Source organism: Haliotis rufescens, unplaced genomic scaffold (assembly GCF_023055435.1).
Source record: "Haliotis rufescens isolate VD_foot unplaced genomic scaffold, xgHalRufe1.0.p SCAF_78, whole genome shotgun sequence".
NCBI lineage: Eukaryota > Metazoa > Mollusca > Gastropoda > Lepetellida > Haliotidae > Haliotis > Haliotis rufescens.
In genome coordinates, this window is record NW_025964370.1 from 1,576,659 (window position 1) to 1,593,542 (window position 16,884).

The 16,884-nt window shown below is 43.9% G+C and overlaps 1 protein-coding gene across 1 annotated transcript; it reads left to right on the plus strand.

Moving 5' to 3' along the window:
• Window positions 1–10,126: 10,126 nt before the first annotated feature.
• Window positions 10,127–11,491, plus strand: LOC125376793. Its single transcript, XM_048388739.1, has one exon. The coding sequence runs from the start codon at window positions 10,127–10,129 to the stop codon at window positions 11,489–11,491; it is 1,365 nt and encodes a 454-aa protein (XP_048244696.1).
• The last annotated feature ends 5,393 nt before the right edge of the window (window positions 11,492–16,884 follow it).

A 16,884-nucleotide genomic window follows, 5' to 3' on the forward strand; every position in this document is an offset into this window, starting at 1 on the left:
GCATCGGATAGAACTCTATGATGACGTGCCCTTCAAGCAGAGACATTAGGGTATACCACCAGCGATGTATGACCAAGTTCAGAGTCATCTTCAAGAGCTGTTGTCCTCTGGTGTGATTAGACACTCTCATAGTCCTTGGTCATCCAATGTTGTGTTAGCCAAGGGCAAAGATGGCCGTTTACGTCTATGTATAGATTTTCGCCAGCTGAATAACAGGACCTTATGGACAGTTATGCTCTCCCAAGCATTGAAGAACTTGTAGATTGTCTCGGAGGGAACAAGTTCTACTCAGTGCTTGATGAAGAGCAGCTATTACCAAGTCGAGATAGATGATAACCAAAAGGAGAGAACGGCTTTTACTGTTGGTCCACTCGGATTTTTCGAGTACAAAAGGATGCCGTTCGGCTTGTCAAACGCCCCAGCGACCTATCGGCGCCTTACGGAGAAGTGTCTAGAGGGACAGAACTTGAAGATTTGCCTTATATACATAGATGACCTCATATTTTCCCGGACATACGCAGAGCATGTGGAGAGGCTGGAGCTCGTCTTTAGAAGATTACAAGAATGTGGACTAGTCGTCTAAGGCGCCGCAATTCGCTGTGTAGAGTTATGTCCCTTGGGCACGCCAGAAACCTATGATTGTGGGTTCGAATCCCGTTTCGCCCCAAATATGTTTCTAGGTTTGTCAGCACCATACACGTGCTCCTGGGTTTCACCGAAGGGGTAAACGTCTTAGACCTGCATCACTTCCTCCCACATTAAGCTGACACGCCGTGATATAACTGGAATAATGTTAAAAGCTGCGTTAAACCCAACTTACTCACTCGTCACACGGAGAAGCCGCTCCTGTCGCTGCTCTCCCGTACGTCGTTGAGATCGTGACTGTCGTTCAACTTCCTCGGAGGAATCTTTTCAACCAGTAGACATTTGGTCTGATTCAACTTGCCAACTGGCGACGTTCTCCTTAACCTCGTCGTTTTGAAGCGCCATGCTTTCTGAGAGATGACCTGCAGGATTCTATCGAAACAGAGCTTCTGGTGGACAACGTCTGTATCACAACTGGCAGATCTTCACTGTTCAGGCTCATTTAGCCTGTTTGACCCCTTCGTCATAGGCTACCGGGTACCCACTTCTCAAGATCAAGACTGGTCTCGCATATCATGGTGTATAAAAGAAGCATATCGCCCTGCACCGGCCCCACCATTCGATGACGTCATCCACTGTCTTCTTCGTCCACATCGCCGGCACTAACGCTCCTCTACCCTGCCTTAGCGCCAGCGTTTCTCAAAGAGACTAGTCCTGTGTGCTCCCCGAGTTTTCCACGGCGCTCCCGCTGCTCCCGGTGGAGATTGCACCTCATTTCCGGCTCCAATGCCGCTTCCTCGGCTACTGCGCAGAGTGATTTATATGTCACGTGTACTCCGGCTGTCAACTGACGTTGGCGAGCGGTGCAATGTATTTCTGCAGATTGGTTTGCATGCTTACATGTATGCATGGTACAACCACTCAACCAGACGCCTGTTGCAGTCCATCCATGCACAGATGATGGAAACGATAGACCTCCGCTGCCAACACGGCAGCTGACTGTTGCTGACTTTTCAACTTTGCAGTCTTGTAGACGACCTCATTTACCGTCTTCCAGCTCTTCCACTGCCGCTTCCACCTTGTCAGTGGCTCGTGTTCTGGGATTGACCACACCAGCCCACGTTGTGATCGACTGTGATCCGGAGATCAACACCACTGGCACAGCAACAGTCTCGAGATAAAAGTACTTATCCAGGACGTCACTTGCTGGCAGAGAATTCTCGGCCACGCCCTGTTGATCATGTCCATTGACAACATCACCATGGTGTGGTGTTTGAGGAACCAGGGTACTCTCCACTTTCCGTCCCTGCTAAACCAGACCTTCCGCTTCCTCGACTTGGTTGTCTGCCTGGACCTGTACTTTCTCGTCTTACACTCACCAGGTTGAGAGCATGTTCTGGCACAGGCTCTGTCCAGGCCGGACTAGGTGGAGCCCACCGAATGGAAACTCCACCCAGAGGTCTTCGCCAGACTATGTCAAACTATCGACTGCCCAAACATCGATCTGTTCGCCAGATATCAGAACTGTCAGCTGTCGCCTTACATTTCACCGGTGCCGGTTCCGGCCTTTGTGGCAGTCGACGCCTTCAGTTTTCCCTGGGAAGGATAACACGCGTACACTTTTCTGCCTCCGGTTCTCCCTGCCACGGTTCTCCAAAGATCCAGGCCACTCGGCACCTATTACTGATTTTGGTTTGTCGACCTTCGAAACATCGCCAGAAACAATCCCCTGGAACTTCCGCTGTGGTCCAACCTTCTGCTCCACCCACACAGTCGTTTGCCAGACCCTAAAACCAGCACGGTTTCGGCTATTCGGCTAGAGTGGCCAAGGCTGTGGCTTCAGCTCATCGTCCACCTACACGGGGACTGTATGATGATAAATGGTGCTTGTTCCAGGCATTCTGTTCAGACCACTCCACTCGTCTTCCTTCTACAACCTAAGCATCAGGGCACTGAAGGTTTCCAACGATATTCAGCATGATCTGAGTACTATTTACAACTGCAAGAAAAATGAACATATTTCTTAAACGGTTTTTACCTATACTCACAAGCGGCACAATCCCTAAATTAACATATCATTTTTATATTGAAACCACTGAAAATACATAATCAACTTTAACTTACTGAATGACATGGAAATTATTTCGGCAGAACATCTCAAAACGAATGGATTGAGATTCGAACCGGTACAGATTGCAACAATCTTGCTGACTACACCCTCAGATGCACCAACTCGGTGAGCCCTGAGGATGGTTTTTGTTTTGTAAACTTGTTGTTCATGTTCTTTGTTAAAGCTGAATGTCCAATTTTGTCTCCTACATGCTCTCAGTAAGGGTAGGAATTTGCATTCTTTTAACAATTTTTTTAATATGTTTTCATTACAAGTATGGCATAATTCTGGTTGACTTTGAAGGTCATGGTTACCACATGAAATTTACAAGCAAGCGTTTTAGGATAGCAATAACATGAGATTTCATGCTAGGGTATTTATCCAACTGGGAACAGCTCTTGAATAAGTCACTGTTGACTTTGTTAATGTTTAAGCTCACCACAATTGAGAAATGAACATGTGTGAAGTACTTAAATTTGGACAACTTTCATATTAAGAATTTTTTTTAATCACTTTTTATTTGTGTCAAGAACATAAAAAAGAATATAGTTTAATCATCAAATACTGAAATAGCAAATGGGTAATTTATTGAAGTTAGGGATAGGGCCAGAAGTATCAGATAAAAACCGATTGATTTCTCTTCTGAATAAATTATATTATAAAACCATAACTTGACTACTAACATTCTCACAGCTAACTCTCTCAAGCCTCTGTTCAAATATTAGACGCCCCTGCCTGTGACTTCAGTAATAATATATCTATCTGTTAGCTGGAACCTCTTCTTCTCGAGGCAAGAGAGTTAACTGACTATTAAAATCCAGTTTCCACCCTTTCCGAACTAGGCTGGTATTATGGAGTTAGATTTTGGATTGACTAACGAGTCTATGCATAGTCCAATCAAAATCGCGCAATGAAATCGAATTCCGGTTCGTAAGCCGTCATGCAGAGTTCGGCCGATTGTAGGATTTGCAAAGCATGTGCACCGCCAACTCGTTGTCACAGATATTTTCTAAATCTGTTCATGTTTTTAATCAAGGTGCTCACGTGATTTGATGCACTTCGTGATGTAAGACCCGTTTTTTTGGACGGATCCCTTCGAACCACTCCACTCGTCTTCCTTCTACAACCTAAGCATCAGGGCACTGAAGGTTTCCAACGACGATCTAAAGCCTGCCGCAAGTCTAGGAAAGGCCTCTTTTTCCGCCGGTCTCCCCTTCGTCGAAGTTGGGGGTCAGCCGGAATACTTTTTCCCTGTGGCTCCGGTCGGTTATCCTCCAAGCTTATAAAGCCGCCGGATTGGACCCTCCCCCAAGGCTATCAACCCACACGAGATCAGGGCGATCGCATTTACCATGGCTCTTCACAATATAAGTTCCATCCAATCGCCCATGGAAGGCTGTTCTTGGCGATCTGACAGCGCCTTCGCCACTACCTCCGTGATGTAGCCTTGGAAGATGTTGCCGGTGTTCACAGTTTGATCCCTGGTTGTAGCCCAACAGGTCACCAGTCACCAACGCCACTGATTCTCCGTTACCATGAGCGGGGCCCGTCGACCTCTCTGGTGTATCTCACCTCCAGACTAGAGGGCTCTACTGCGTTCCGCATTCGCTCTTAGGTCAGTTCTAGTTTTTGGCTACCCGCCTCATTCTACTTCTGTCACCTATTCGGGTTTTACTTTTTGTATCGACTCTCGTTTCCTGACGACAGGAATGGTAGTAGATGTTGACACCGGCGCCGACGCCAACGCCGCTGATTCTCTGATACCCCTAGCGGGGCCCGTCGACGCCGACGCCGCTGATTCTCCGATTACCCAAACGGGGCCCGTCGAACGCTCTGGTGTTTATCACCTCAGATTAGAGGGCTCTACGGCGTTCCGCTTTCGCTCTTACGTCCGCGTCCACTAGGCGAACAAACATGGCGGACACGCCATGTATTTACTATAGAAAAACGCTAGAACGGATGGTTAATTTTTTTCTTAGCATTTTCATGAATGCTCTTGCAATGTATATGTCACGAGAATAACGTCCATTGTTACTTTAGAAAAAGGTTAGGGTTTGTTTAGATTTAATTATGTCATAAATTCTGCAACAGGGGCGGGGGATATAGCCACGTTAGTGGCAAACTCTTGTTTAAGCTGCTTCGAGACTCGAAATTGGTCAACAGTGACACAAAATGTTAACGCACATATCACTACTGAAAATGGTGTGCGTGTCATTGTTTACATTTCACCGTTGTGACGACCAATTTCGAGTCTCGAAACAGCTTTATTAATGTTTGTGCAGTCATTGCCTGGGTAGCGCCAGCGCAGCATACCCAGGGAACCCGGCTGCTATGTGTTTTGATGTGCAGTCGTGACTTCCGGGTCACGTGCCGACTGTGCGAGGGGGGTGCTGCCTCCTGGCGGTTGATACAACTTTCTTCCGCAGCTGGACCTCACACAGTTCGTCTCTCTGTCAAAAGACAGCAGTAGATGCAATACGGAGTAATGCAGGATAAGTATACACATGTAGAATATATTTAGATTTTACTAAATTTATTGTGGTGTAGATGGTTTCTCTTGTTTCAGATGGTGGACAAAAGGCTACGATATTCAGCATGATCTGAGTACTATTTACAACTGCAAGAAAAATGAACATATTTCTTAAACGGTTTTTTTCTATACTCACAAGCGGCACAATCCCTAAATTAACATATTATTTTTATATTGAAACCACTGAAAATACATAATCAACTTTAACTTACTGAATGACATGGAAATTATTTCGGCAGAACATCTCAAAACAAATGGATTGAGATTCGAACCGGTACAGATTGCAACAATCTTGCTGACTACACCCTCAGATGCACCAACTCAGTGAGCCCTGAGGATGGTTTTTGTTTTGTAAACTTGTTGTTCATGTTCTTTGTTAAAGCTGAATGTCCAATTTTGTCTCCTACATGCTCTCAGTAAGGGTAGGAATTTGCATTCTTTTAACAATTTTTTTAATATGTTTTCATTACAAGTATGGCATAATTCTGGTTGACTTTGAAGGTCATGGTTACCACATGAAATTTACAAGCAAGCGTTTTAGGATAGCAATAACATGAGATTTCATGCTAGGGTATTTATCCAACTGGGAACAGCTCTTGAATAAGTCACTGTTGACTTTGTTAATGTTTAAGCTCACCACAATTGAGAAATGAACACGTGTGAAGTACTTAAATTTGGACAACTTTCATATTAAGAATTTTTTTTAATCACTTTTTATTTGTGTCAAGAACATAAAAAAGAATATAGTTTAATCATCAAATACTGAAATAGCAAATGGGTAATTTATTGAAGTTAGGGATAGGGCCAGAAGTATCAGATAAAAACCGATTGATTTCTCTTCTGAATAAATTATATTATAAAACCATAACTTGACTACTAACATTCTCACAGCTAACTCTCTCAAGCCTCTGTTCAAATATTAGACGCCCCTGCCTGTGACTTCAGTAATAATATATCTATCTGTTAGCTGGAACCTCTTCTTCTCGAGGCAAGAGAGTTAACTGACTATAAAAATCCAGTTTCCACCCTTTCCGAACTAGGCTGGTATTATGGAGTTAGATTTTGGATTGACTAACGAGTCTATGCATAGTCCAATCAAAATCGCGCAATGAAATCGAATTCCGGTTCGTAAGCCGTCATGCAGAGTTCGGCCGATTGTAGGATTTGCAAAGCATGTGCACCGCCAACTCGTTGTCACAGATATTTTCTAAATCTGTTCATGTTTTTAATCAAGGTGCTCACGTGATTTGATGCACTTCGTGATGTAAGACCCGTTTCTTTGGACGGATCCCTTCGAACCACTCCACTCGTCTTCCTTCTACAACCTAAGCATCAGGGCACTGAAGGTTTCCAACGACGATCTAAAGCCTGCCGCAAGTCTAGGAAAGGCCTCTTTTTCCGCCGGTCTCCCCTTCGTCGAAGTTGGGGGTCAGCCGGAATACTTTTTCCCTGTGGCTCCGGTCGGTTATCCTCCAAGCTTATAAAGCCGCCGGATTGGACCCTCCCCCAAGGCTATCAACCCACACGAGATCAGGGCGATCGCATTTACCATGGCTCTTCACAATATAAGTTCCATCCAATCGCCCATGGAAGGCTGTTCTTGGCGATCTGACAGCGCCTTCGCCACTACCTCCGTGATGTAGCCTTGGAAGATGTTGCCGGTGTTCACAGTTTGATCCCTGGTTGTAGCCCAACAGGTCACCAGTCACCAACGCCACTGATTCTCCGTTACCATGAGCGGGGCCCGTCGACCTCTCTGGTGTATCTCACCTCCAGACTAGAGGGCTCTACTGCGTTCCGCATTCGCTCTTAGGTCAGTTCTAGTTTTTGGCTACCCGCCTCATTCTACTTCTGTCACCTATTCGGGTTTTACTTTTTGTATCGACTCTCGTTTCCTGACGACAGGAATGGTAGTAGATGTTGACACCGGCGCCGACGCCAACGCCGCTGATTCTCTGATACCCCTAGCGGGGCCCGTCGACGCCGACGCCGCTGATTCTCCGATTACCCAAACGGGGCCCGTCGAACGCTCTGGTGTTTATCACCTCAGATTAGAGGGCTCTACGGCGTTCCGCTTTCGCTCTTACGTCCGCGTCCACTAGGCGAACAAACATGGCGGACACGCCATGTATTTACTATAGAAAAACGCTAGAACGGATGGTTAATTTTTTTCTTAGCATTTTCATGAATGCTCTTGCAATGTATATGTCACGAGAATAACGTCCATTGTTACTTTAGAAAAAGGTTAGGGTTTGTTTAGATTTAATTATGTCATAAATTCTGCAACAGGGGCGGGGGATATAGCCACGTTAGTGGCAAACTCTTGTTTAAGCTGCTTCGAGACTCGAAATTGGTCAACAGTGACACAAAATGTTAACGCACATATCACTACTGAAAATGGTGTGCGTGTCATTGTTTACATTTCACCGTTGTGACGACCAATTTCGAGTCTCGAAACAGCTTTATTAATGTTTGTGCAGTCATTGCCTGGGTAGCGCCAGCGCAGCATACCCAGGGAACCCGGCTGCTATGTGTTTTGATGTGCAGTCGTGACTTCCGGGTCACGTGCCGACTGTGCGAGGGGGGTGCTGCCTCCTGGCGGTTGATACAACTTTCTTCCGCAGCTGGACCTCACACAGTTCGTCTCTCTGTCAAAAGACAGCAGTAGATGCAATACGGAGTAATGCAGGATAAGTATACACATGTAGAATATATTTAGATTTTACTAAATTTATTGTGGTGTAGATGGTTTCTCTTGTTTCAGATGGTGGACAAAAGTCCACGATATTCAGCATGATCTGAGTACTATTTACAACTGCAAGAAAAATGAACATATTTCTTAAACGGTTTTTTTCTATACTCACAAGCGGCACAATCCCTAAATTAACATATCATTTTTATATTGAAACCACTGAAAATACATAATCAACTTTAACTTACTGAATGACATGGAAATTATTTCGGCAGAACATCTCAAAACAAATGGATTGAGATTCGAACCGGTACAGATTGCAACAATCTTGCTGACTACACCCTCAGATGCACCAACTCGGTGAGCCCTGAGGATGGTTTTTGTTTTGTAAACTTGTTGTTCATGTTCTTTGTTAAAGCTGAATGTCCAATTTTGTCTCCTACATGCTCTCAGTAAGGGTAGGAATTTGCATTCTTTTAACAATTTTTTTAATATGTTTTCATTACAAGTATGGCATAATTCTGGTTGACTTTGAAGGTCATGGTTACCACATGAAATTTACAAGCAAGCGTTTTAGGATAGCAATAACATGAGATTTCATGCTAGGGTATTTATCCAACTGGGAACAGCTCTTGAATAAGTCACTGTTGACTTTGTTAATGTTTAAGCTCACCACAATTGAGAAATGAACATGTGTGAAGTACTTAAATTTGGACAACTTTCATATTAAGAATTTTTTTTAATCACTTTTTATTTGTGTCAAGAACATAAAAAAGAATATAGTTTAATCATCAAATACTGAAATAGCAAATGGGTAATTTATTGAAGTTAGGGATAGGGCCAGAAGTATCAGATAAAAACCGATTGATTTCTCTTCTGAATAAATTATATTATAAAACCATAACTTGACTACTAACATTCTCACAGCTAACTCTCTCAAGCCTCTGTTCACATATTAGACGCCCCTGCCTGTGACTTCAGTAATAATATATCTATCTGTTAGCTGGAACCTCTTCTTCTCGAGGCAAGAGAGTTAACTGACTATAAAAATCCAGTTTCCACCCTTTCCGAACTAGGCTGGTATTATGGAGTTAGATTTTGGATTGACTAACGAGTCTATGCATAGTCCAATCAAAATCGCTCAATGAAATCGAATTCCGGTTCGTAAGCCGTCATGCAGATTTCGGCCGATTGTAGGATTTGCAAAGCATGTGCACCGCCAACTCGTTGTCAACAGATATTTTCTAAATCTGTTCATGTTTTTAATCAAGGTGCTCACGTGATTTGATGCACTTCGTGATGTAAGACCCGTTTTATCACAATATAGATCTTGATTATCGATCAGATCGTCTTAAATGGGCCCCGCAATTTTGTTTGAAGCAAATGCAAGTGATGCGAGAGGTGGAATCTCATTTGTCCAGAGAGGCATAGAGTGGACATAACTCGTAATAGCCACTGGTGGAGCTACGATCGTGCGCAGGAATTCCAGTCTTGTTCGCCAAGTATGAAAACTGGACATGTAAAGTCAGTTAACTCTTTTGCCTCGGGAAGATGATTGAACCCCCACGCCCACCCACAGACACACTGCACCCGTACGACTGTGACATCTAATCTTTTGGGTCATAATCGTGACCTTGCAGAGCATGTTTGGTTTCCTTTAAGGGCGACCACTTAGGTGTACTACATTCTTTCCATAGCCTGTCATGTGTTCGACTGAAATATTAGGGTACAAAAACGATTGAGCACACTCAACGCCATATTTTGTTCAAAGGCTGTCGTCGGTGATTCAGTAGGTCAGATCCACGAACAACTCATAACACCAACTACAGCCAAGCCGCTTCACTAAATATATTTGTTGACACCAAAAAGTTCGAGTTTTATTCAGCCATGGTAGAATGCAGTTAAACACGTTATGTTTGGAATGTTTCAATCCTTGCTCAACTATCACCCACCATGTAATCAGGCTCTTCCCCTCCCCAATTCACAGTGGACCATGCTGGCCAACTATCATACTCTTTCACAGTGGACCATGCTGGCCAACTATCATACTCTTTCACAGTGGACCATGCTGGCCAACTATCATACTCTTTCACAGTGGACCATGCTGGCCAACTATCATGCTCTTTCACAGTGGACCATGCTGGCCAACGATCATACTCTTTCACAGTGGACCATGCTGGCCAACTATCATACTCTTTCACAGTGAACCATGCTGGCCAACTATCATACTCTTTCACAGTGGACCATGCTGGCCAACTATCATACTCTTTCACAGTGGACCATTCTGGCCAACTATCATACTCTTTCACAGTGGACCATGCTGGCCAACTATCATACTCTTTCACAGTGGACCATGCTGTCCAACTATCACACTCTTTCACAGTGGACCATGCTGGCCAACTATCATACTCTTTCACAGTGGACCATGCTGGCCAACTATCATACTCTTTTACAGTGGACCATGCTGGCCAACTATCACACTCTTTCAAAGTGGACCATACTGGCCAACTATCACACTCCTTCACAGTGGACCATGCTGGTCAACTATCATACTCTTTCACAGTGGACCATGCTGGCCAACTATCATACTCTTTCACAGTGGACCATGCTGGCCAACTATCACACTCTTTCACAGTGGACCATGCTGGCCAACTATCATACTCCTTCACAGTGGACCATGCTGGCCAACTATCACACTCCTTCACAGTGGACCATGCTGGCCAACTATCACACTCTTTCACAGTGGACCATGCTGGCCAACTATCACACTCCTTCACAGTGGACCATGCTGGTCAACTATCATACTCTTTCACAGTGGACCATGCTGTCCAACTATCACACTCTTTCACAGTGGACCATGCTGGCCAACTATCATACTCTTTCACAGTGGACCATGCTGGCCAACTATCATACTCTTTTACAGTGGACCATGCTGGCCAACTATCACACTCTTTCAAAGTGGACCATACTGGCCAACTATCACACTCCTTCACAGTGGACCATGCTGGTCAACTATCATACTCTTTCACAGTGGACCATGCTGGCCAACTATCATACTCTTTCACAGTGGACCATGCTGGCCAACTATCACACTCTTTCACAGTGGACCATGCTGGCCAACTATCATACTCCTTCACAGTGGACCATGCTGGCCAACTATCACACTCCTTCACAGTGGACCATGCTGGCCAACTATCACACTCTTTCACAGTGGACCATGCTGGCCAACTATCATACTCCTTCACAGTGGATCATGCTGACCAACTATCACACTCTTTCACAGTGGACCATGCTGGCCAACCATCACACTCTTTCACAGTGGACCATTCTGGCCAACTATCATACTCTTTCACAGTGGACCATGCTGGCCAACTATCACACTCTGTCACAGTGGACCATGCTGGCCAACCATCACACTCTTTCACAGTGGACCATGCTGGCCAACTATCATACTCTTTCACAGTGGACCATGCTGGCCAACTATCATACTCTTTCACAGTGGACCATGCTGGCCAACTATCACACTCTTTCACAGTGGCACATGCTGGCCAACTATCATACTCTTTCACAGTGAACCATGCTGGCCAACTATCATAGTCTTTCACAGTTGACCATGCTGGCCAACTATCACACTCTTTCACAGTGGACCATGCTGGCCAACTATCATACTCTTTCACAGTGGACCATGCTGGCCAACTATCATACTCTTTCACAGTGGACCATGCTGGCCAACTATCATACTCTTTCACAGTGGACCATGCTGGCCAACTATCATACTCTTTCGCAGTGGACCATGCTGGCCAACTATCACACTCTGTCACAGTGGACAATGCTGGCCAACTATCATACTCTTTCACAGTGGACCATACTGGCCAACTATCTGGACCATACTGGCCAACTATCTGGATCATGCTGGCCAACTATCTGGACCATGCTGGCCAACTACCAGGACCATACTGGCCAACTATCTGGACCCTGCTGGCCAACTATCGGGACCACACTGGCCAACTATCTGGACCATGCTGGCCAACTATCTGGACCATGCTGGCCAACTATCTGGACCATACTGGCCAACTGTCATACTCTTTCACGGTAGACCATGCTGGCCAACTATCTGGACCATGCTGGCCAACTATCTTGACCATGCTGGCCAACTATCGGGACCATACCTGTCAACTATCTGGACCATGCTGGCCAACTATCTGGACCATGCTGGCCAACTATCTGGACCATGCTGGCCAACTATATGGACCATGCTGGCCGACTATCTGGACCATGCTGGCCAACTATCTGGACCATGCTGGCCAACTATATGGACCATGCTGGCCAACTATATGGACCATGCTGGCCGACTATCTGGACCATGCTGGCCAACTATATGGACCATGCTGGCCAACTATCTGGACCATGCTGGCCGACTATCTGGACCATACTGGTCAACTATCTGGACCATGCTGGCCGACTATCTGGACCATTCTGGCCGACTATCGGGACCATGCTGGCCGACTATCTGGACCATTCTGGCCGACTATCTGGACCATGCTGGCCGACTATCGGGACCATGCTGGCCGACTATCGGGACCATGCTGGCCGACTATCTGGACCATTCTGGCCGACTATCATACTCGTTCATCAAATTGATACTCAACTCATTGTCAGTCATGTCTCCTTAACTTTGCATGGAACAGTCAACACAGTTATAACTTAAATTCCTGACGAACAGATCACTATGCTGTGTGAAACATAGAGAATCTTGCCCGAGTGTCTTTTGATATCAAATATATCAACACAAAATTATAAAAGTGGAAAAACTCTGAGGCTTGCCGAGGAGTTTTTCCACTTTTATCAACGAGTGAGATTTCATTTATCATCCAACATCATTCTTCCAATTTTTTCAGCTTGTAGACAGTGTTTTAAGTGTAAAAAGTACTGCTAACAGCTTCAGTAGCAGAGCCATTAGTGGTGTCATTTGATTGTGACGTCATGGTAACCAATGATGTCACAATAGTCTACAAAGCTTTGTGATGCAATTTCATTGCAGCGATATCTACAATGTAGATATCGTTTGATCTCATCCAAGTGATATCTCCCGTGGGAGCCATTTTTGGATGATAAATAGAGATTACTACACGAGTGTCTGTCAGATACCATTGATCTTACAACGAGTTGTTTCAAAACATATCTAACGAGCGAAAGCGAGTTTCTTACACACCCTAAAATCGCATCTTTTTAGCGTCGAACCGAGGAATTTTGTCTATTCTAATGATTGCAGTAGCGCATTGATACATATAACACCACTGTCATAAGTGACGTCATCCTATGTGCTGCCTACTACTCATAAATAATGTGACCCTACACAAAAAGGTTTCCGTCCTATCTGTGGATTATCAAGGCGATGATGAAAATGCAAACTAGACAAAAACCAAGAACGCGCTGGGTGCCAAGTTGAAAGTTTACACCTCAAAGAAATTACCAAATATGTACAACAATGTTTACTTCCGTATGACATCACTACCGGTGACCGACTTTTACAAAATGGCGTGTTCACTGACAACAGTACGCGGGATTTCCAGAGGAGGTTTTCGTTGATTAAGGGATCGTATACACATAAATGTGTCACGTAAGTAATCAGAAACATTCTGACAATCTGCGTACTGTTATTTGTTTACCATGTTTTCCAATGTAACAAAGAGAATTAGTCAGAAATGCAGATAACTAGTACCGTCATCGTTGTGCGTGATTTAGCGTCAGTCATGGCGTCACACAGGACGGAAACTTTTACGGCTTCTGTTGAATTTACCACATCATTGTAATGTATATATGTGTAGTTCCATAATTAGTGCAACGATACTCTTCCCATGAATATGCTCAAACGCGTGATCGAGCCAATGTATGTAACAATTAGACGAAAGTACCTCTTTTAATGCAGTGTAACATCTGAATTTTGCTTTGTTTACATTTCAGCAAGTACAATTTTCCGAGCACAGTTTTCGTTTCCATACCTAATTTATTTCGCATGATTTCATCTAGATAATTGCACTGGTGACAAAGACCATTTATCCATTGTTTCGAAAATGTATGAGGAATTCAGGGATGCATGTATAGCAGCTGAGTTTGAAATATACCTGATCGAATATAGGCGTCTCATAACCGGCATTTTGTAAACACAATCCAATATGGCGGAACGTACACTTCGGCGTTCGTGTGTGCATATGTTCCAAAACATTCTAAACGATTCTAGGCTTATCAGCGACGTTTCAGGATTATCATTAGTGATTTGATACCCGTGATCGCTAACATGAATGCTATCTTGCTACTTTCATTATTCGAGTAAATATCCGATATTTAGATTTCTAAACACACAGTAAATATTCATATAACGCCGTGAATTGTGATTTGGCGAGATTTACAATGTACCTAACTTTCAGGCACTTTCAGTAATTTTGAATTGCCTAAAATGACAGTAAATGATAAACAGAAGGGGGAATTCAAAACTGTGAAGTGTCTGCGTGATGTATTTTGAATTTTATTCGATTTCGAAGTGAGGGTTGAAGAGAAGGGACATATGTGTCGCTGTGGCAGCCAGGGGGTTTGCACTCTGAAAAAACGATAATGTTGACATAACAACAGATAATATAACTGATAATAATAACAAACAAACTCGCAGACGAGGACGAGTTTGTTTATTTTTATTATTAATTACACGGTCCTCTTGTTCAATGCACACGTCACTCTCCTACCCAGAGTTCCATGCGGCCGGCAGCCAGCTAGCATAGTACCTCTGCCACAGGCCAGCGCCATGTGACGATTCGTCACATCTTTCACAGTCCATTCAAGATATTGCATATGCTTTTCATCCGTTTCATGTTTGACAAGTCTACACATTTTCATAAACAAATGTCAAAGAAAGGTTAACTTTCATTGAGAAAGTATGCAAATACGTAAAAATCTACTTGTTTTTGCGTAGTTATCCTATGTTTACATTGGTTGTACGGCTCCACGTGCTGTCATCGAAGCCCAACGGAGAGCTAGCGACACGGTCACTTTGATGCATAAATATATATTGTCATGCAACTCACTGTCGCAGTTGTAGTAGCATATCTATATAGATATGCAAAACAATATGTAAAGCGCCCCCAAATACTTGCATTAGTCCGTTCTATACTGATTTCTGAAAAAGCGCGTTTGTTTACAAACAAGAGAAAAGTCCGGTCACGTGATATGCAAATTAGCCTGTGGCAGTGGTGTTATGCTGAGTCACCACTGCGACGGAGTGTGTGCACACGTAGGTGAACATTCGACTGAAGCACGAGCAACTTATGAATGACTTACACTCAGGAAAGTAGTCCGTCATCATCTGACCCCAGGTCATCACCATGGAGTAGCCAATCACGGGCCTTGAATTCGATCTCACACAAATGTTTGATACCAGTTATCTCAAATGGGTTTCTCACCCACAGGTGTGTAAGAAAATGACTTCTCATGGAAACAAAGTCGCCCACTCGTCCAGCACCTTTGGATAAGGACAGACTTGGTAAAGCAACTTGTATGACTGGGAAGAGTATAGAAGTGTACGTCTTTCTTAACATGGATAAGGACAGACTGGGTAAAGCAACTTGTATGGCTGGGAAGAGTATAGAAGTGTACGTCTTTCTTAACATGGATAAGGACAGACTTGGTAAAGCAACTTGTATGACTGGGAAGAGTATAGAAGTGTACGTCTTTCTTAACATGGATAAGGACAGACTGGGTAAAGCAACGTGTATGGCTGGGAAGAGTATAGAAGTGTACGTCTTTCTTAACATGGATAAGGACAGACTTGGTAAAGCAACTTGTATGGCTGGGAAGAGTATAGAAGTGTACGTCTTTCTTAACATGGATAAGGACAGACTTGGTAAAGCAACTTGTATGACTGGGAAGAGTATAGAAGTGTACGTCTTTCTTAACATGGATAAGGACAGACTGGGTAAAGCAACGTGTATGGCTGGGAAGAGTATAGAAGTGTACGTCTTTCTTAACATGGATAAGGACAGACTTGGTAAAGCAACTTGTATGGCTGGGAAGAGTATAGAAGTGTACGTCTTTCTTAACATGGATAAGGACAGACTTGGTAAAGCAACTTGTATGACTGGGAAGAGTATAGAAGTGTACGTCTTTCTTAACATGGATAAGGACAGACTTGGTAAAGCAACTTGTATGACTGGGAAGAGTATAGAAGTGTACGTCTTTCTTAACATGGATAAGGACAGACTTGGTAAAGCAATTTGTATGACTGGGAAGAGTATAGAAGTGTACGTCTTTCTTAACATGGATAAGGACAGACTTGGTAAAGCAACTTGTATGACTGGGAAGAGTATAGAAGTGTACGTCTTTCTTAACATGGATAAGGACAGACTTGGTAAAGCAACTTGTATGACTGGGAAGAGTATAGAAGTGTACGTCTTTCTTAACATGGATAAGGACAGACTGGGTAAAGCAACGTGTATGGCTGGGAAGAGTATAGAAGTGTACGTCTTTCTTAACCATTGTCGGCATTTTTAAATAATACAGAGGGTTACAGAGTTGCGGAACAATTTAAAATCTGTGTGTCAGTACATTTTGTGGCAGAAAACACTGTCGAAATTGAAGAGTAGAGTGTCCTTAAAGTAAACAGAGAGCTAGAAATTGGGTCTGACTGTGACGTCATATAGTATACTTTACAATGAGCAGTGTGACGTGAAACTAACCCTTGCACGGCTTGCTTCTGTTTCTTTAGTGGTCCCCAAATCATGTTGGCTTGCGAAATGGACTTTAAGTGCCTGCCAGTGTTTGCAAGTATAATATGACAGCTGAGCATATGCAGTGCCAATCTGGGTTTAAAGACCACTCGCGGGGGCTCATTCATTTTCATCGGCAATCCATTCAAACACTCATCATGTTTGCGTCTTGTTTTGTAAGACACAGTGTGTGTCTCCCCTACTTAGTGTC

What these genes read in the sequence shown, in the direction of transcription:
- LOC125376793 (XM_048388739.1), top strand. Translation starts at nt 10,127, where the DNA reads ATGCTGGCCAACTATCATACTCTTTCACAGTGGACCATGCTGGCCAAC.